Raw genomic sequence first — 20122 nt, 5'->3', positions numbered from 1 at the left:
CCCGGGGCGAGCAAATGTATAGGTTTGTCGAACACTGTATATATCTATATATATATATATATATCTATATATCTATATATAGATATATATATATAATATATTAAAACAATCTCTAATAAGTAAAGCTTTCGGCTCTGAATGAACTGTTGCACGCTCTGTAGAGAGTAATACATTTTCGGACACTTTTGCGGCAACAGATTTTTGTGTGTTAAGTGCATAGTTTTTCTTTAATAAACAGGGACCCTAGACCATGGCAGATATATATAAATTACATATTTTATTTGCATAATTCTCGGGTGGTGGAATCGGGTAGATATGATTGCAATGGAGTAAAGGGCAAATATTAACTAATTGAAAATACCTTGCGCAGGAGAAAGGTGAGTTGGCTAGAGTAGCCGTGTGTATTAACCCTGGTTGCATAAATAAGTCACATGCTCACTTGTGTGCTGTTGGTGACAGATGGTATATGGGGATGGATTGAGGGGAGATATTACTCATTTGAGGAACCATCACGGAAGGTGAAAAGTGGGTAAGCGAGAGAGTTTTGTATTAACCCTTGTCCCGTATGCAGATCAGGTGCTCACAGGTGTGCCGTACGGGACAAATCACTCTTAATTCTAAAATGTTGAGTAATTGCATACATTCATATGAGCAGGTAAATTTGTTGTGTTGGCTTACCGGTAGATACTGTAGGGTGGAAAGACCACGTCAACACCAATCATATAGGGCATAATGGAATAAAAGTAGTACAACATAAAGAGACACATTTCCATGAGTGTAAGTTGAATGGATATTATCCTGTGTTACTCGTCAGTACAGTACGAGTTCACCTTTGCCATTTTTGAAGAAATAGAAAATACCTAGTGAGAGGTGGCATTCTGTATAAAGTGTCATGTTTTAGGTGATTTGCTATCGGCTGTTTAGTGAATTGGGGTTTCTATCAATTCAGTGATAATGACCTAATCATCATAGAAGATTGGTCTTCTGCCATAAGACACCTGGTGCTGGAAGGTACCCTACCTGTCCTCTCATGGCTGTAAGGGGATGGCAGAAGGCTACTTAGTAAATATGGGCCAGTATGTTTTCTGCCTCGAAGAAGCCAACACGTTTTCAGTGAAACCTAATAAATACAGGTACAGACCATCTCACTTTTCGGTTTAGTATGTTGGATGTCGAAAAATTAAGCTTAGAGCGGTGTTACCTCTTGTGTTTTGGAGGATTTGGACTAGATGGTGAGCGGGGGGTCTCTGGAGCTGCACCGCGATAATTTCAGCTCTGGGGACCACTGCTTCCTGAGATACCTTCGTGTAAAGGGGATGCTAGTAGCAGCCGTCTGGGGAAGCAAACTGTCTGTTTAAAAGTCCTGCGTCTCAATAGGAATCCACAACGTCATCCCTTGTGTCTTGGCCCTATTGACCCACGTGACGCGGGACCTTTAAACAGAGATGAGATACCAGCAGCACCTATACAGGTAAGTATCTCGGGGAGCTGGGGTCCCCAGAGCTGAAATAAATGAAGACCGAAGACCACCTGCTTCCCACCTTGGGGGGAATATGTATATGTTTATAAGGTAAAGGTCCTTTAATACTTTATGCAGCACTTTTGTGGTGGTTTGCACCGCCATTTGGAAATAATTTAGTTATATCTCAGACCAGCTTTGTTGCTGTAGGAGTGACTCAGTGAGTAAAGACACCGACTCTGTGAACAATGACGCTGAATTTCAAGCAGGGGAAACCGGTACAATTCCCTGTGTCAGCACCTTGTGACCTTGAGCAAGTCACTTTATCTCCCTATACCTCAGGCACCAAAAACAAAGATTGTAAGCTCATCAGGGCAGGGACTGTGTCTGTAAAAATGATATGCATCATGCTGCTTACAGCGCACTACACTGTAATTGTGAAGCACTTTGAGTCCCATTGGGAGAAAAGCTCTATATCAAATAAGTTATTATTATTATTATTATTATTTGTTCTTGAGTATACAGATTTGTGCCTTCTTCCACCTTCCTGTTTATCTTCTTTCTGTACTTTTTTGTACATTTACACTTACAGTAGAAGTACTCGTCGCTATGTATTTTTAGCTAGTTGATAAACTTTTTTTTTACAGAATGAAGTGAGGATACCAGTGAATGTGGAAAAATCAAATTTAAATTTGTTTCGTATTATCCTAAGATATATCAACCCTGGGTTAAAAACAGTATCTGGACGCATTACTGCCTATCAATCCCGTTCAAGTAAAGGTAGGTGAACTGCTGGTCCTACACCTAGGAGGAGGATAGTGAAGATTGAGCGGAATGTCAGTGTATACCATATCTTCTGGAGCAATAAGAAGACGCCTTCCAATTACTGCCATTTTACTGAGCATGTGGAAGGCGACTTGAGGCTCGACGTTGGTCATTGGTCTGTCAGACGCAGTGTGGCAAAGATGTGGTACTGGGTCTTACATGAAAATGAGCTTGTATAACTAATGTTGCCACACTGATGCCCAGAGAGCATCGGACATAAAGCTACATTAACACAATGTCATTCATATAAAGTAATTGATATTTAGGCCCAATGTGATGATTTAGATGATATTTTGCTAGGTGTTAGAGGCGCATTCCTATTGATATCCATTTTTTATTCCGGTGTCATGCGAGCCAATAGGAAACTGCGATGGATGATGTCACGGGCTCCTATCGGCCCGTGTAATGCGGGATATTTAAATGCCATTTTGTTTCCACTGGAGGTGATGCTACTGACAGCACCGTCCCCTGTAAGTATCGAGGGGACCATGGGGTCCCCAGAGCTGAAATTAACGCTTCCCACACATATTTTAAAAAAATGGAGGGTAAAAAAACAAATAGGACGAACTGCTCTTTTAATGTTAATTCAAATAAATATGATAATATTGTGTATTTGATTGTACTGGTGTTTTAAATAAACTATAGCTTTTATTATATTAACATCTTACCTAGGACAGCATATTAAATGTTATAAAATGATCACATTAGCAGCGCACTAACACATATTAACACTACACACCTACATATGTACTGCACAAAAACATTCACATCAAATGTGATCTCATATGAAATAAGTATGTTTACTGCACTCATAGCATTTATAAAAGTTTCAGTCATCCATTGTAATAATAGAAATCAAATCAGCACTTTGCTAGGCTCTTTAGGGTTCCGTTTAAATGATTAATGTTTTTAGGAATTTGCCGATATACATGTTTTCAGGAAAGAGAATAACTTGTGCACCTTAAATGCGGTCCACCAAAGGTTTTTTTTGTCACCAGATAGCAGGACTCAAAATTGTTAGACCAATCGCTGCTTAAATTCATTTTCATTTTTAGGACACGAGCAGTTGCTATCAAACTTGATAAAATATAGTTTTTATCAATAGGCACTCTCCAAGGCAAGGATATCGTGTTCCCATCAAGCAAGGAGTCAGCATTTCTTACAGTGCCAGGCAACGGTTTTGCCGAGCCATTTTCTTTGTCTCCCGGCACTTGGATTATTACCATTATGGCGGAAGGAGTGAACTTGGTAAGAAATTTTGTCGGACATAGTGTAAGGGGGCACAAAGGCCTCTGTGTTTTCATTTACAAACCTACACATTCTCCTTTATTTCGACAAAAATGGAATTGCAATCAAAATGACCTACATACATAAAGGTTTTTATTTTGAGGTTGGGGGGGGTACAGAAATAAAAAGGAGACAAGGAGGGGGATTTGGGAGTGGGGGTATCACACTGTACATAAAGCCAAGCTCTCAAATTAGCGGGGAGGGGGTATTGGGGGGGGGGTATAGATATTCAAGGTATCAGCTTTGTCTTTTTACTTTTATACAACATACTAGGTATTTATACATTTTCGAGAATTCTAGACACCATTATAGGCTTGGTAGCTCTCTAGACAGCCCAATGACTGTACTTATGGCGCACTTGTCAAAGGTTGTGTTCCCATTTCAAAACCCACGGGTTCCAGGTCACCATACATTTTTAGAGGAATCATTGATGCAGGCCGTGAGGTTTTTCTAGGGCTATTTCTATTTTTGTATAGTACACATCTATCCAAAACTGGGCCCAAAGAACTTTGTCCAATTTTTAACAGGATTAGTTCTATTGAAATCAAACAAAATGCCACCCTTTTTAATGCCACGTTGACCCCTAAATATACGGTATCATTATTTTAGAAGATTGGTAGGTTTTTAAAAAGTAACAGGTTTTAAAGAGCTACAATCTTATTTTTCCCAGAAAAAAAAAATAAAGGTTTCACTAGGAAACGAATACATGGACAGAACAAAAATAGAGCTTGTTAAAGCAACACACATATATGGACATATGGGAAGCACTTGACAAAAGATAAAAATATGCATATAATCAAACATGCATGCAAACCACCAAACTGTTATTTACTAAATAATTATGGCCATTAACACTTGTACTTGTTGTTTAGTGTATAATACCTGTAATGGGTTCCAAATCCATTTAATATTCATAAGCGAAACATATTTGCCCAGAAAAAGGGCTCCAGATGTGCTTCTTAGATCCTTGTGATAAAGACCGACAACCAACACTGCTCAAAATGCCATAATGTAAAGGCAGACATGTGTGTACCTTTCAATATATTTGTAAATTGTTCTGAAATAGAATTTCGTATTATTAAAATGCAATACGTAAAGATGTAGCTGGCGTTATTACCCCTCATTAACACAAGTAGTAACACAGTAAGTATTGCATGCGTTAGAAAGAACGCACATGTGTTACCATTATTTTCAATAAGGCCGCCAAATTTCTTGTAATAAACCTTGCGGTACCACTAATGCATTGCATTGTGGCAACAGGTGCAATAAGGCCTGCCACATCTATAAGTGTTATATAGATATAACAGGATGACCAATGCAATATATTTGTAATAGGATTACCTGGTGCTGTTGCCTAGTGATTACTACGAAGCATCCATATTACAGCTGAGAGTCAAAGAGCCATGTACTTACAATGGGCGTGTTGGGGACAAGTAAGTATCGAATGCAGAATGTGCAAAATAACGCACAGTTAGATTGGTAAGGAGTGTTTTGCAGGTCATTGTTAATGTAATTGAATCCCTGTGACTTTGGAGTTCATTAGGAATCTGCAACAAGTGTTTATTAAGCTGTACAGTATTCTAGAGGAAAGGGAAATCCAGTATTCATTGCTTATTTCAATTCAATGATTTTGTGTCAGCACAACAAAGAGAATGAAGGTGGAATTTATAATGACATCACCGCACCACTATTGGCTTACATCAGAGCATTACGTTGTGCTTTGGCAATGTAATTCAACTAACCCGAATTTATCGAACACAAATACTGTAGGCTGGTGAGCGTTAGTGGTATTTTTACCAATGCATATTTTGTGGGATTTAATGGCGGAACTTTGATAATTTGATAGGATCAAAACTATACAATACTTGCCATGTATAAAGTGCATCCTTTACCACGTCTTTTCTTCCACCATGATTTGTCGTGACACTTTTCATGGATGTCAAATTCAGACTGTCTAATGTGAAATTTCAAAGGGCGCTCTTTTTATCCCCTAATAACTTGCAGTTTGTGGAGGAAACAGCCACATGTTTGAAAATTCATGCGTTTTTAATCAATGCGTCTCCCTTGTTTGGAGCACGGTAACATTTATGTAACACATTTCCTTGGCAAAGAAATCACTAGGTACTGAATGTCACTGGCAACAAACTTGCTTTTGAACACATTAATATATCATTTTAGGGCATCCCTTTAGGTTGGAGGAAAGGAGATTTCACCAGCAACAAAGGAAAAGGTTCTTTACAGTAAGGGCAGTTAAAATGTGGAATTCATTACCCATGGAGACTGTGATGGCAGATACAATAGATTTGTTCAAAAAAAGGTTGGACATCTATTTAGAAAGGAAAGGTATACAAGGATATAATGTACCAAATAAGTAAACATAGGAAGGATGTTGATTCAGGGATTAATCCAATTGCCAATTCTTGGAGTCAGGAAGGAATTTATTTTTCCCCTTATGAGATATCATTGGATGATATGACACTGGGTTTTTTGTTTGCTTTGCTCTGGATCAATAAGTAAGTATAGATATAGAATAAAGTATCTGTTGTCTAAATTTAACATACAGTAGGTTGAACTTGATGGACGTACGTCTTTTTTCCACCTTATCTACTATGTAACTATGTAATTTTGTGTTATAGTGTTTCTCTTAATTGTTTCCCTGTTTTAAAGCTGTTTAGTTTACCAGCATTTGCCAATGGACAAGTTTTCTTGTGTCCTCGGTACTGAGGGGGAATATTTTAAACAGGATGGAATAAATAGACCAATAACTGTACGACAGCCAAGCCCTGGTCACCCACTGATGGCGGATATTAGAGGCAGACAGGTGAGTTTACTTTAATTGTCAGTGTTCGCTATTGTTTGGTGGGTTTTTTTCGTACATAAAGGGCTGTGAGAGACACAATTTCACCATTTGTTTGCTAATATTGAAATGACCGCTCTGCCTTTTTAATTACCATTGTAAAAATATGAATAACTGCATAGTTTTTAATTCCCTCACTGTGATATTCTCTGCAGTATGCTGTTCCATGCATCCACTATTAAGATACAGTGCTACTTTGATTTTGGTCAGTACCTGTTAGAACCATGCCCCCCCCCTTTGCATCTGTGGTAAATATGAGAAACCAGGTAATGGGGTTTCAGAGGTTTGATGCCATTAAAACATACACATGTAGCAAGACTTACTGTTCTCACCACCGCAAACAAACAAGCAAACATTCGCAGTGCCAGGGACAGTCTCTGCCGTGATGGAGATCGGGGGTCCATGATTCTGGATTGGACACCCACGCAGTGTTAATCCTTTGGAGTGTTGTTGCACCGAAGACACATAGGATTGCTACATCTGTAGTGGGTCACTTATTCCATTTTAAACCAAACCCACAGAATAAGCTTTTGTAGGAAATGAGGGTCTATTTTTCAATGGCCAGAAACGTTTGGTTCGCAAGCACTTTACTCTTTCAGCTCCCAGTTGCATCATAGGTTACAAGGAGGGTTACGTTGCTTCAGATCTGACCGAGTATTTGATTCCGAAATAAGAAAGAAAAGTGCATAATTTGATGTCATTACAATAGGTACATCATGTAATTCCTCCCCATCTCACCACATACACACTGGTATCGGACATGGGGCAAAACTGGAGGAAACCGTAATATTCAATATGTCCTATTATATTGGCTATAACAATTGTATTTTGTATTTGGTGGCTCTAGGTGGATTTACAGTTCAGGCTAAATGTCCCTTGTGTTGGCCTCTATGTGCTCATTCTAGAATATGCCAATGAAGATGCACAACAACACTTCGCAAATGTCATGATCAGCAATAATCCAGCTCCTGGTTCTGAAGCAAGAGTGAACCTGTATAGTTGCAAATACAGGTAAGTCCTGTACTTTAGCTACAGAACTACTTTTTTTTTTACTTTTAAGAATGACATTTTTGACACTTAGAGAAACTTTTTTTATGATTAAACCCTTTCACTATTACAACAACTGTATATAAACATGAATGTGTATATATATATATATATATATATATATATATATATATATATATATATATATAACATAGCAAGGGGGCTATGGCTTGATGTTGCATGACCAGTAATTGAGCTGCCATTGAAAGACTAGTTAAACTGTGGTTGCATGTAGGAAAGCACAGCCCATTCAGGTTGATCTATGCGGATTACCTTTTCCAAAGGCTATGTGCTATTTTATTAAACCAAAAAAAAATGAAGACAAAATGGTGATTGTAACTTCTCTAGCATAAACCACCATAAAATCTGTACTGTGAAATTGAAAATAGGTTTCTTACATCTATAAAGGAAGGTGTTTCTGAGTAGCCCTTATTAGAGGCAGCATGTGTACTAGTCCCATGTGATCTTGTACTGTACAGTATGTGAGCGCGCAGGGTTGTGTCAGGGATCAGGGTCTGCTGAGTGAGTGCGAGAGAGCACCGGGGCTCTTCCTACAGCAAACACGGGCAGCTTGTGGAAATCTAACTGGAAGAATGGGGAAAATGAGAAAAAGGCATAACTGGAAAGCAAGGCAGCAAGTCCAGACCACCGAGGACAAATCCACTGAACCACAGCCATGTGTGCAGGTTGAGAAGGTGCTGCACATTTCAAAGGCGTGGATGAGAGCAACGCTTTAGTTCTACCAGCCAAAAAATCCAAACGGAAAAAAATAAATGACATTGGGCCCGGGAAAAAGCCATTAAGTCGAAAGCAGAAGAAAGTGCTGCAGAAGATCCTAGAGCAGAAAGAGAAAAAAAATCAGCGAGCTGACATTCTTAGTAAACTGAGCGAGGTCCAGATTCCCGAGAACGAGTTGAAACTGTTGTATACCACGTCCAAGTTGGGTACAAGAGAACGCTTGTACAATGTTAAACGACCCTCTACAATCTGGCTTCCGCACTGCTCACTCCACCGAAACAGCCCTCACTAAAATATCTGACGACCTCCATGCTGCCAAAGACAGAGGTCATTACACTCTGCTCATATTACTCGACCTCTCTGCAGCATTTGACACAGTGGACCACCCTCTTCTTCTCCACATTCTCCATACTCTAGGTATTCGGAACAAAGCTCTATCCTGGATCTCATCCTACCTCTCCCATCGTACTTTTAGTGTCTCTTCTGCTAACACCTCCTCCTCCTCTATCGATCTCTCTGTGGGGGTACCCCAGGGCTCTGTCCTGGGACCTCTTCTCTTTTCTCTGTACACACTCTCTCTAGGTGACCTAATAACATCTTTTGGGTTTAATTATCACCTCTATGCCGACGACACACAAATATACTTTTCAACACCTGATCTTACACCTGCTGTACAAACCAAAGTTTCTGAATGTCTCTCTGCTATATCATCCTGGATGGCCCTCCGACGCCTTAAAATCAACATGGCTAAAACAGAGCTCCTCATACTTCCTCCCAAACCTGGCCCTACTACCTCCTTCCACATTACTGTTGGAACTACAATCATTCACCCAGTAGCCCAAGCACGCTGCCTAGGGGTCACACTCGACTCCTCTCTCACATTCGCCCCTCACATTCAAAACATTTCTAAAACTTGTCGCTTTTTCCTCCGCAATTTAACTAAGATACGCCCTTTCCTCTGTTGTTCGACTGCTAAAACTCTGACTCAGGCCCTCATTCTCTCCCGTCTTGATTACTGTAACCTCCTGCTGTCTGGCCTTCCTGCCTCTCACCTGTCTCCCCTACAATCTATCCTAAATGCTGCTGCCAGAATCACTCTACTCTTTCCTAGATCTGTCTCTGCATCTCCCCTCATGAAATCCCTCTCCTGGCTTCCGATCAAATCCCGCATCTCACACTCCATTCTTCTCCTCACTTTTAAAGCTTTACATTCTTCTGCCCCTCCTTACATCTCATCCCTAATTTCTCGCTATGCACCATCCAGACTCTTGCGTTCTTCTCAAGGATGTCTTCTTTCTACCCCCTTTGTATCTAAAGCCCTCTCCCGCCTTAAACCTTTTTCACTGACTGCCCCACACCTCTGGAATGCCCTTCCCCTCAGTACCCGACTAGCACCCTCTCTATCCACCTTTAAGACCCACCTTAAGACACACTTGCTTAAAGAAGCATATGAATAGCACTGTGGATATTCTGAACACAGGATACATAAAGATTGGCCCCCTGCAGACGCACTTACTAGAACTCCCTCCTACTGTCTCTGTACGTTCTACCTACCTACCAATTAGACTGTAAGCTTCTCGGGGCAGGGACTCCTCTTCCGAAATGTTACTTTTATGTCTAAAGCACTTATTCCCATGATCTGTTATTTATATTATCTGTTATTTATTTGATTACCACATGTATTACTACTGTGAAGCGCTATGTACACTAATGGCGCTATATAAATAAAGACATACAATACAATACAATACAATACATTACACCTCCACCACTGTATCTTGTGAAAAACAATCATCTTAAACGTGTAGTATTGTTTTAGCAGATGTGACTGCTTTTCTGATGATATTATACGATTCTTTAGCTTTACCAGTGTTCACTGCTATGCACGTAGCAAAACATACAGACTAAATAAATGCCTGCCCTAACAAACGTGCCTTACGTATCTACAGATGCAGCAACCAGTATCCGATCACTTGCCTGGGTAAAAACTAAGGCATCTCACAGTAAATGCTTCAACATTTCTGTGAGATTCCTAATGGCCGATCGGATTAACACCCTGCTGTTTTAATCCGATGGGCCATTAGTCTGTCTGCAGAAATGTCACAGAGATGTCGCAGCATTACTGGGAGACTGCCCCAGATTTTCCAAGGCAAGTGTTCGGATACTCGTGGCTGCACCTGTAAAACAACTCGCCAAATGTCTCACTGAGCCAATACTAGTTTTTAAACCAAAGTGTCATAGGCCAGTGGGTTTTCCATATGGCTACTTTTCTTTTTCTACTCAATTTTGTAGTTGGAAAAATATCTTGTTGTATGAAATGAAAGCGCTTTATTTCCTTTTTCCTTTGCAGCTTTCTCTGTCGCAGTGTTGCAATAGATAACATGAATCGAATTGCAGTGTTTGAACTATTAGCTGATGTAGAAATACACATAACCGCATCATCAGTTCATTTTCTTTTGGTAAGTTGCTGCTTGTAAGAGACGTTTTCATTTGTTATAACGATACAGTATGTGAGGAGGGTTTCTTTAACATATACTTGTACTTTTCAGCACATGCCAAACTATTATTTCAGCCTTCTCAGAAAAGGAGAAAAATGAATGATCCTTTTACTTACTCGTGTGATAACTTCCAGTGCTGTGTTAAGGCAGCGAGTCTGAAAGGTGCATTCCAGCTGGCATCTTATATACACAATGGAGCCAAAACACCCATTCCCGCTATTTAAATAAGTTTCCACAAGACACTGTCTGAGTCCAATCAAACGGCTTAGTAAATACGCAGTACGGCTTATGACATGGTATATATTGCCGCTCGGTAAATCTGCCCGTAACGAGATGCATCAAATTCTGCATCTCTGCCTCACATTTGTTTCTTCCATTTTCTTTAGCATTAAAAAAAAACTGTCAGGTTTGTGGAGACAAACTTATGGATAACAATTTGTATCGAATGGAATACAGATTTATTTTGTTTTTAAATACAACGATCCATAATTGTTTTTGTTTTTATGTAAAGATGACTGGAAGACACAAGTGTTGGGAAACAATGGTACTTTTATTGTATTGTATTGTATTATTGTATTTTACATTAAAAAAAATACAATAATAGTACCAAGTTGCAGTGTGGTCTGGACTACCGGGTAGTAAATATCCCCTTACAGGGGGGAGATTTACGAATAAAAGTGAATGTGTGATTGAGCAAAAAAATCCATTATATTTAAATTACCATTTTATTTGGTCACGTCTGGCACTTTTATAAATCCATCTTTAAATTGTAAGCTAACGGTGAAAGAGCAATAGACATAAAGTTCTTAGGCCCAGATCTACAGAAGACTTACTAACTTACCGAGGCTTTCACCACCGCTAACAGCTCATTAAGTATCCCCGCAGCTCACTAACGCATTGCTAAGGGCTGCTTTCGGACGGAAAGGGAATGGCGCTATAACTATAATGGCCGCTAGTGGTCATATCTAAAGGTGGCGTTACTCCCTTCCACACCCCGAAATATGGGGGGAGAGAGATTCTTCTAAGCCTCACCAAACACACCCTGAAAAAATATGGGGGAGAGGTACTTGTGCACAAAGAGGAACACACCTGAGATACAGTACCTGGAATATATGCTCATTTGGATATGCACAGTCTATTGAATTATTGATCTAAATGAACAATAATAATAACTATTTCTGGGACCAAAATTCTACTTTATTCAATCATAACATTCATGAAATTCCATCTTTGAACATGTTTTAAAAATATATGTTTTCTAAGACTTTTACAGGGATAGTTGTGCAGCATGTGGTATAATGGAAGTGGCGTGTTTCACAAGGTTTAGTTAATTTGTTACTGACGATCTTTTGATGCAATGTGTCACTTGCCATGTAAAATAAGCTTGTGTTAATGGTCAAATTCCTTTGTCATTTGTTTGTGTATTGCATTTTTATTTCAGCACAAAGTATGCATTGTTCCAGTGGAAGAGTTCTCAATTGAGTATGTCGAGCCTAAAGTTCACTGCATTGCTTCTTATGGTCGACCTCCTAATCAAAGGTAGTTATAGTTTGATCACAGGTATTTTCTCTGGCACAGATCCACAATTGCATGTATCTTTTCCAGGAGGTTAGCTCTTTTGTGCCCTGTTTGTTTCATATCAGTCTTCTTCCTATATTATCCTCTTAATTTCTCCCCTTACTAATCTGCTCTCCTTCTACCTTACAGAGAATATGCTTTTTCGTGACAGTTTTTTTTCTATGAGCCATCTTGGTCTTCTCCATGTATAAGCTAAAATATTCCATTTACTAGCATGTCTATCTAACAGAGTACCAAACAAGTTTTTGGTCAGATAGTTTTGGGACATGCCAGTTCTTGCAATTTTTTTGTGATGCACGAACACTAAGGGGTCTATTCTATAAGCCTTCATAAAAAAAAAATTGCTGGGGCGTTTACGCCGCCAGTTTTTTGAGCGTTGCTATCACTGTGTTCAGAAAGCCTGGATTACCTGTGATAGCAAAATTCCCAAAACGGGCGAGTAGCCGGCGACGGGATGATCGCCTCTCTCAAAAGGGCTCACCCGGCAATTTGTTCCAGCGGCAGAGAGGTGCACAGAGAGAGCCGGCTCTCCCTCCGCTTATCTCGCCAGCGAGATACAGGCCCCGTTATGGGATGCTGGAATCTCCTATGCATTTAAATATCCCGCGTCACGTGACCGTGGGAATAAAATGCATAGGAGATACTGACACCCCATAACGGGGCCTATATCTCGGGAAGCAGGGGGTCACCGGACCTCAAATCAATTCGGTTCTGCTCTGGAGACCCCCCTGCTCATCTGCACTAGTATTAAAATGTATATTAAAACAGCTCCATTACCTTATCGGCTAGCTGATAAGGCAATGAAGGGGTTAATCCTCAATAGCCTGTTTCTTGGGGCAGAGGGGGTGGATGAAGGGGGTAGTAGTCCAAGGGTCAGTGGTTAGGCCTGCCTGGAAGGTTGCGGGAAGTGTTAACCCCTTTACTACCCACCGCTATGGTAATGAAGGGGTTAACCAGTCCTGCTACCGCCCGGAAGGCCTAAGCATCCATCCTCGGGGCTACTACCCCCTTCATCAAATCCCTGTGCCCCCAGAAACAAAAATAAACACAACTACCCTACTACTCACCTCCTCTACCCCGAACAACCCCCCACAACACATATAGTACATTAATGGGCAAAATAACTACAGTATTATCCAGATAAATACAGTGACAGCCAATGCTTTTTTTGGCAAATGCTTGTTTTCTATTGATTGTTATTTTTTCTATTTCTGTTTATTGTTTGGGTTAAATTGTTTTGAATTTGGATGGCTTATTTTTAGTACATTTTATGATTGGTTAGTGTTTTAAATTAATTTGTTTTGTTGGCTAGTGCTTTTATTTCTTTAATTGATTGGTTGACTAGTGGTTTTATTTCTTTAATTGATTTGTTGGCTAGTGGTTTTATTTCTTTAATTGATTGGTTGGATAGTTGTTTATTTATGAATTCTTATGTTTTGGAATAACATAATTTTTATTCTTTTGCAGTTTCATTGATAGATTAATGTAATTGCTGTGTAGTTGAGGCTTTTTAGTTATTTTATTGTTGGGGTGTTTAGGTGCTTGTGTATTTCTTTTATTATAGTGTACTAGCTGAGAGACCCGGCGTTGCCCGGGATGTGAACCGTGAATAAGTATGTGTAAATGTTGTGATTAGTGGTGCACGGTATTTTTTTGTTGTTGGTGGGGGGGGTTGTTGGTGACGGGAGGGTTTTGGTGGGGGTTGCGTGACACGGGAGTGTTTTGTGAGTGGCTGCGGGCTACAGGAGGGCTTTGTTTGTCCGTGTAGCAGTGTGTGTCATGAGGCTGAAGGTGAGGTGTGTTGGCTCCGGACGTTTTTTTTGTTTCCGTCCTACGGGAGGTGTTTATTTTTGAGCGGTACACGTGCGTTTTAGTGGAGATGCGAGTCGGGTTGTGGTCACGGGAGTGTTTTGTGTGAGGTGCGGGCTACTGGAGTGTTTTGTGGGTGGAGTCTGGAGCTACAGGAGTGCTTCTTTCGTCCGGTTAAGCACTGATGTGTGAGGAGGCTGCATGTGAGGTGTGTTGGGGCCGGAGAGGGGTTCTTGCGTCCTACGGTAGGTGTTGTTGATTTTGTGGCGTACGTGTGTGTGAGGTGCGGGTCAGTTTGTGTGGCACGGGAGTGTTTTGTGGTTGAGGGGCAGGGGAGGGTGTTTGCTGGTTACGGGAGGGAGTGTTTTGTGGTTGAGAGCCAGGGGAGGGTGTTTGCGGGCTACGGGAGTGTTTTGTGGTTGAGGGGCAGGGGAGGGTGTTTGCGGGCTACGGGAGGGAGTGTTTTGTGGTTGAGAGCCAGGGGAGGGTGTTTGCGGGCTACGGGAGTGTTTTGTGGTTGAGAGGCAGGGGAGGGTGTTTGCGGGCTACGGGAGGGAGTGTTTTCTGTTTGAGAGGCAGGGGAGGGTGTATGCGGGCTACAGGAGGGAGTGTTTTCTGTTTGAGAGGCAGGGGAGGGTGTTTGCGGGCTACGGGAGGGAGTGTTTTGTGGTTGAGAGCCAGGGGACGGTGTTTGCGGGCTACGGGAGTGTTTTGTGGATGGCGTCAGGAGGCTACATTAGGGCTTTGGTGGTCCGGTGAAGCACTGATGTGTGAGGAGGCTGCAGGTGAGGTGTGTTGGTGGCGGAGGGTGTTGTTTGCGTTGGACGGGAGGTGTTGGTGATTGTGTGTGCCACGTGCATGTTTTTGTGAGTTGCGGGTCGGGTTGTGGGCCACGGGAGTGTTTGTTGTGTGTTGTGGTGCACGGGAGTGTTTTGTGGTGACGGGAGTGTTTTGTGTGGTGTGCGTGCTATGGGAGTGTTTTGTGGTCACGGGACAGTTTTGTGTGGGGTGTCGTCCGGACCTAGAGGAGGGCTTTGGTTGTCTGGTGAAGCACTGATGTGTGAGGAGGCTGCATGTGAGGTGTGTTGGGGCGAGGGGTTATTGCGTCCCACCGGAGGTGTTGGTGATTATGCGGCCTACGAGCGGCTTTAGGGAGGTGCGGGTCAGGTTGTGTGGCAGGGGAGTGTTTTGTGGTTGTTGGCTGGGCCAGGGGAGGGTGTTTGCGGCCTAAGGGAGTGTTTAGTGGTTGCAGTGTGGCACAGGGGAGGGTGTTTGCGGGCTAAGGGAGTGTTTTGTGGTTGCGGTCTGGCACAGGGGAGTGTGTTTGCGGGCTACACTCCACGATAGTGGTTGTGGTGTGTGTGGGGGGGGGGGAGTGTGTTGAGTGATAGTGTAGGAGATGTGTGCAGGTGATCGTGCGCTTTAGGTGAAAACAATATATATAAAGAAGAGTCTGTACCTGATTCCTTATTTTGGTGGTAGCATCCGGTGAGGGTTTAGTGCGTTGAGAGGTGAGAGCTGTGAAGAGTCGTCTCCCAGAGCAGTGAGAGCTAGGTGCTGTGAAGCGTGCGTTCCCAAAGCTCAGTGAGGGCTGGGAGAGTGAGGCAGTGGTGAGGTGTGCGGGGGCGGGCCAAGGGGGCCTGAAGCAGTGGTGTGAGTGTGTGTGGCCAATGAGAGGTGTGCGGGGGCGGGCGGGCCAAGGGACCAATGAGATTGCCGCTAAGGACAGGGAACACACCAGGGAAACATACATACATACAATGCTTTCAGAAATATATAGTAAGATTCTTGGCCTTAATTATTTTTATTAGGTTGATCATTGACTGTTATAGTGGCTTATCATGCCCATATTATATGGGTATGATATACCACTGTGCCAATCAATGGGTAGAAGGTGGGTATAGTTGTCCCGGGGTGGGTGGTTAGGCCTCCAGGGTGTGTAACGGGAGAGGGTGGGTTAACCCCTTAATTACTATAGCGGCTATTAACTGCTAAGGTGATTAAGGGGTTAGGGGCCATTAGATTGATTTTTTTCATGTACTCTTGCTGGCAACGGAGGACCTGGAGTATGCTGATGAGGATGCCCTTCATGATGGCAGGGGTAAGTTGAAACTTGTATTTAGTTTATGAATGCTGGCTAATGTTGGATTTTATTATGTGCAAATGAGCTATTATCCATATCTGGATAATAGTTAATTTGCCCATTAATGTACTGTATGTGTTGTGGAGATTTTTTGGGGGTAGAAGAGGTGGGTAGTAGGGTTGTTGTGTGCATTTTTTTTTATTGTAGGTAGAGGGATTGGATGAAGGGGATATTAGCCCCAAGGATGGATGTTTAGGCTTACCAGGTGGTAGCAGGAGGGGTTAACCCCTTCATTACCTTAGCGGTATTAACCGCTAAGGTAATGAAGTGGTTAACTCCACCCGCAACCCCCCGCAAGGCCTAAACACTCACCAAGGGCCAAATACCACCTTCACCCACCCCCGCTACCCACAATAAGCATGGCTCTGGTAGTTAACCACTTCATTGCCTTAGCGGTCAGCCACTAAGTAATGAAGTTGCCTGTAAATGCATTTTTATTGCATGGGATTCATGCCTGGGGTCTCCGGTACGTGGTTATGAAGGCTTATAGAATAGGCCCCTAAGAATGATGGTAAAAATGGCAGCATAAAATTAAAATGTATTTTTAAAATATGCATGCCAATATATAAAATAGCGCCTACCTAACTCTTTCAATTGTTCCATAAAGCACAAATTGTTTGCTTAGATTAGTTAGGAGAAATGAGAGCGAAATACAATGACACATTATATCTATGGCACAAATTTCACATAAATCTTCTGTCATCACATTATAAGATCAATATTTGAAGCCTGGTACAGTATATAGTATTTATAGAATTCTTCACAAGTTTAAATTCCATCAAATCAGAGAATAGTTTGTTTGTAAATAGAAGTACGGGAAGTGTAACTACTCAAAGATATTTCAGTGTAAACATAGGCTGGGGCTCCATTAAGGGTATAGGAATGCATGCATATCGAAAAGGATAGGAAAAGATGTGCTGTTATTAATAATACTGTAACTTTATTTCATAAAGGGTTTCTCTCCCAATGGGACCCAAAGCACTTCACAATTACAGTATAGTGCGCGGCACACAGCACATAGGGTTTTTACAAAATCTTCTCCTTCCCCCCACTTATTTCAGGCTCTGGAGTAGCTATTGCTACCTTGAGGCCCGGGCCATGGTGCCTTCGCCCGCGCGCAGGCTGGGAAGTCACCCGCGTGAAGCGGGTGCTTTCCCTGTCCATGGTGGACGGGCCATGGGGGGTGTTTCTAGTGGCGTTCCTGGGGGCGTCACGGAGCTGGTTCGCCCTCATTGGGCGAACCACTCACTTGACCTGTGTGTCGTGCCAAGAAATCAGTTTCAACTGATTTCTTGTGCAACGCACGCCCCCTCCAGCCTCCGCCCACGTGTGCCCTCGCAGTCTGTGGGCACCATTAATGCCTTAAGGCAATCTGATCACGCCCTGCATGAACGCCTCTGCGCGGTCTCCCACACCATGGACTCAGCTTTAGGTAAAACCTAAATAACCTATAATTTCCCTGTGTTAACCTGTGACCTTTAATGTATATGCGATGTTAGGGGGAACACCTCTTTTGCATATCATTAGCACGAATGAGCAGAAAAAAACAAACATACGTTATTTAAGGAGTAGCACTAGGTTAACCTTGCTTAGTGCAGGGGTGCTCAACTCCAGTCCTCAAGCCCCCCAACAAGTTAGGTTTTCAGGATGTCCCAGCTTCGGCACAGGTAGCACAATTGGTGGCTCAGTCAGAGACTGAGCCTCCGATTGAGCCACCTGTACTGAAGCAAGGACTTATTGAGCCACCTGTGCTGAAGCAGGGATATCCTGAAAACCTGACCTTTTGGGGGGGTGGGGGGCTTAAGGACTGGAGTTGAGCACCCGTGTTTAGTGCATTAAGTGTTATGATCAACCTACAGCAGCGGCAGCTCTTATTCGAGCAAAAGCCGCTGGCTGTATGCGGCTGGGAAGCGGGTAGCCGCGGCGCGTGGCGGCGCACTGTGACGTCACAGTCACACGCGCGCCCGGCTTCCCCGTCTTCCCCGGCTTCCGCAGGCTTCCCCGACACCCCTGGAGATGAAATTAAGGTAAGCGGGGTTGCGGGGAAGCAGAGGGGCAGAGCAGAAGCCGGGCTCGGGGTCCGGAAGGAGAGTAAATTGCGCGCGAGGTGGAGGGGGTGTGCATGTGGGAAACGCGGCGGCGCGCGGTTATTACTGGCGGCAGCTGGGGTAGATCCCGGCATGCCGCCGGCATTTAGTGCGATAAAGTATGTCGCTACTGTAACTTTATTTTAGGTTAGTATTAGGTTAAATAGCCTTACGGCGATTAGTGCATCTGGGACATTTTGCCTCCATAATTCCATTGTTCTCTGTGCCATAAAAAATATATATTATTAGTGTAGCTGACAACCCGTCTCTCAGCCAGAATGTCTTTTTATGTTCTTTGTAGCCCCTCCTGTACTCATTCCTCGACTTATGAAAGTCCACCATTGGCATTGTTTCTGGACGCAGTTAAAGATGGAAGAGATGCTGATGAGCAAAGACATGTCATACACAATTCTGTCAGTATACCTGGGATCACTGGTCCCCGGAGTAATGGGGTTTTACTGAAGTCACCACAGGTATTTATTTAACATTAGAAATTTACTGACAACAATGAGAAGAAGCCAACATAATAATGTCCATTGTCTCAATTAACCGGTTAGTTTTACTCTACTGATGATGTGTGGATGCAATAGTAATCAAGAAGCATCTTGATACTGTAACAAGGTTCTTCAAAAGTTTCTAATTATAGAAGTGAAAGATTTGGTTCTAGGTTTTCTTAATACTGGGGGACAAATTAAACTCTCTGGGGGGGGGTAAGACAGGACATATTTAGTGCCGTAAACTAGACTTGGTGCCACGCAAAGCGCAGCGTGCCACAGCAAAGACTTTACATCATGCCGAAACCTGTGTGCTGCTCATAACACTCTACACTGTCTGAATGTAAGCCCCGAATATAACAAAATTCATACAGAAGCTGTGTGGCTAGTGGACCAACATAAACATTTAATCATTAAAACATTAAAAAAGTGACCATAGCAGTTACAAATGCTAGAATACTGCATTAAAGAAAAATCCACAAATCAATTATTTCTTTACAAGGCTTTTGGGCATATTCATTAACCTGCGATAATGGTTTTTTCATATGAAAATGCCCATTTTCGCATGGAAACATATCTTTCTGTATTCATTAAACAATTGATATAGAGACATAATTGAACAACAGATACCGCACTGTAAGAAACACTTGGCCCACCCAAGCTGCTTATTTTCCTACCTGCTATAAACTTTTAGACCAGGCCTGCACAACTACAGTCCTCGAGGGCCGCAAACAGGCCAGGTTTTCAGGATATCCCCACTTCAGCACAGCTGGCTCAATTAGTGGCTCAGTTATACGAAAATGACAACTCAGTTATACTGAGCCACTAATTGAGCCAGCTGTGCTCAAGTAGGAATATCCTGAAAACCTGGCCTGTTTGTGGCCCTCGAGGACTGAAGTTGTGCAGGCCTGTCTTAGACCCTGTTTGATTCTTGGATTTCTTTTAGTATAGTCTTATTTCTACCCAAGCTTGTTTAAATTCCTTTACTGTATTAGCCTCTACCACCTCTGTTAGGAGACTAGTTCACAAATCTAGCACCCTTTCCGTGCAGTAGCACGTCCGTACGTTTCTGAAATGCCAAGACGTGTGAAAATGGCATTTGAATAAACATCTACTCCTTCATAGGAGACTGACTAAACATACAGCTCCAGCCCTCTCTAGCGGGTCTGCCAGCTAAGCTGGTTATCAGCCCAAAACCTGTACAGTACTAGTATAGGTAAACAATATATACAGTCTTTAGGCACCGCAATATAGAAAAGAGTTCTTATTTGTTCTGTGGGGGCTCGAACCCACGAGCGTC

The 20122-nt window shown here is 42.4% G+C and overlaps 1 protein-coding gene across 1 annotated transcript in view; it reads left to right on the top strand.

Annotated features, from left to right (window-relative positions):
• The window catches only part of LAMA3 (laminin subunit alpha 3), a 331820-nt gene that overhangs the window by 211986 nt on the left and 99712 nt on the right, over nucleotides 1–20122 (top strand). Inside the window, exons 22-29 of the mRNA XM_075584995.1 lie at nucleotides 2107–2239; nucleotides 3390–3532; nucleotides 4907–5004; nucleotides 6239–6392; nucleotides 7276–7439; nucleotides 10564–10672; nucleotides 12153–12250; nucleotides 18630–18801. Of these exons, the coding sequence (XP_075441110.1) occupies nucleotides 2107–2239; nucleotides 3390–3532; nucleotides 4907–5004; nucleotides 6239–6392; nucleotides 7276–7439; nucleotides 10564–10672; nucleotides 12153–12250; nucleotides 18630–18801 (1071 nt within the window). The remainder of the gene's footprint in view (nucleotides 1–2106; nucleotides 2240–3389; nucleotides 3533–4906; nucleotides 5005–6238; nucleotides 6393–7275; nucleotides 7440–10563; nucleotides 10673–12152; nucleotides 12251–18629; nucleotides 18802–20122) is intronic.

The sequence above is a fragment of the Ascaphus truei genome, chromosome 2 (genome assembly GCF_040206685.1).
Source record: "Ascaphus truei isolate aAscTru1 chromosome 2, aAscTru1.hap1, whole genome shotgun sequence".
In the NCBI taxonomy this organism is placed as follows: domain Eukaryota; kingdom Metazoa; phylum Chordata; class Amphibia; order Anura; family Ascaphidae; genus Ascaphus; species Ascaphus truei.
This window is presented reverse-complemented; position numbering and strand designations above follow the sequence as displayed.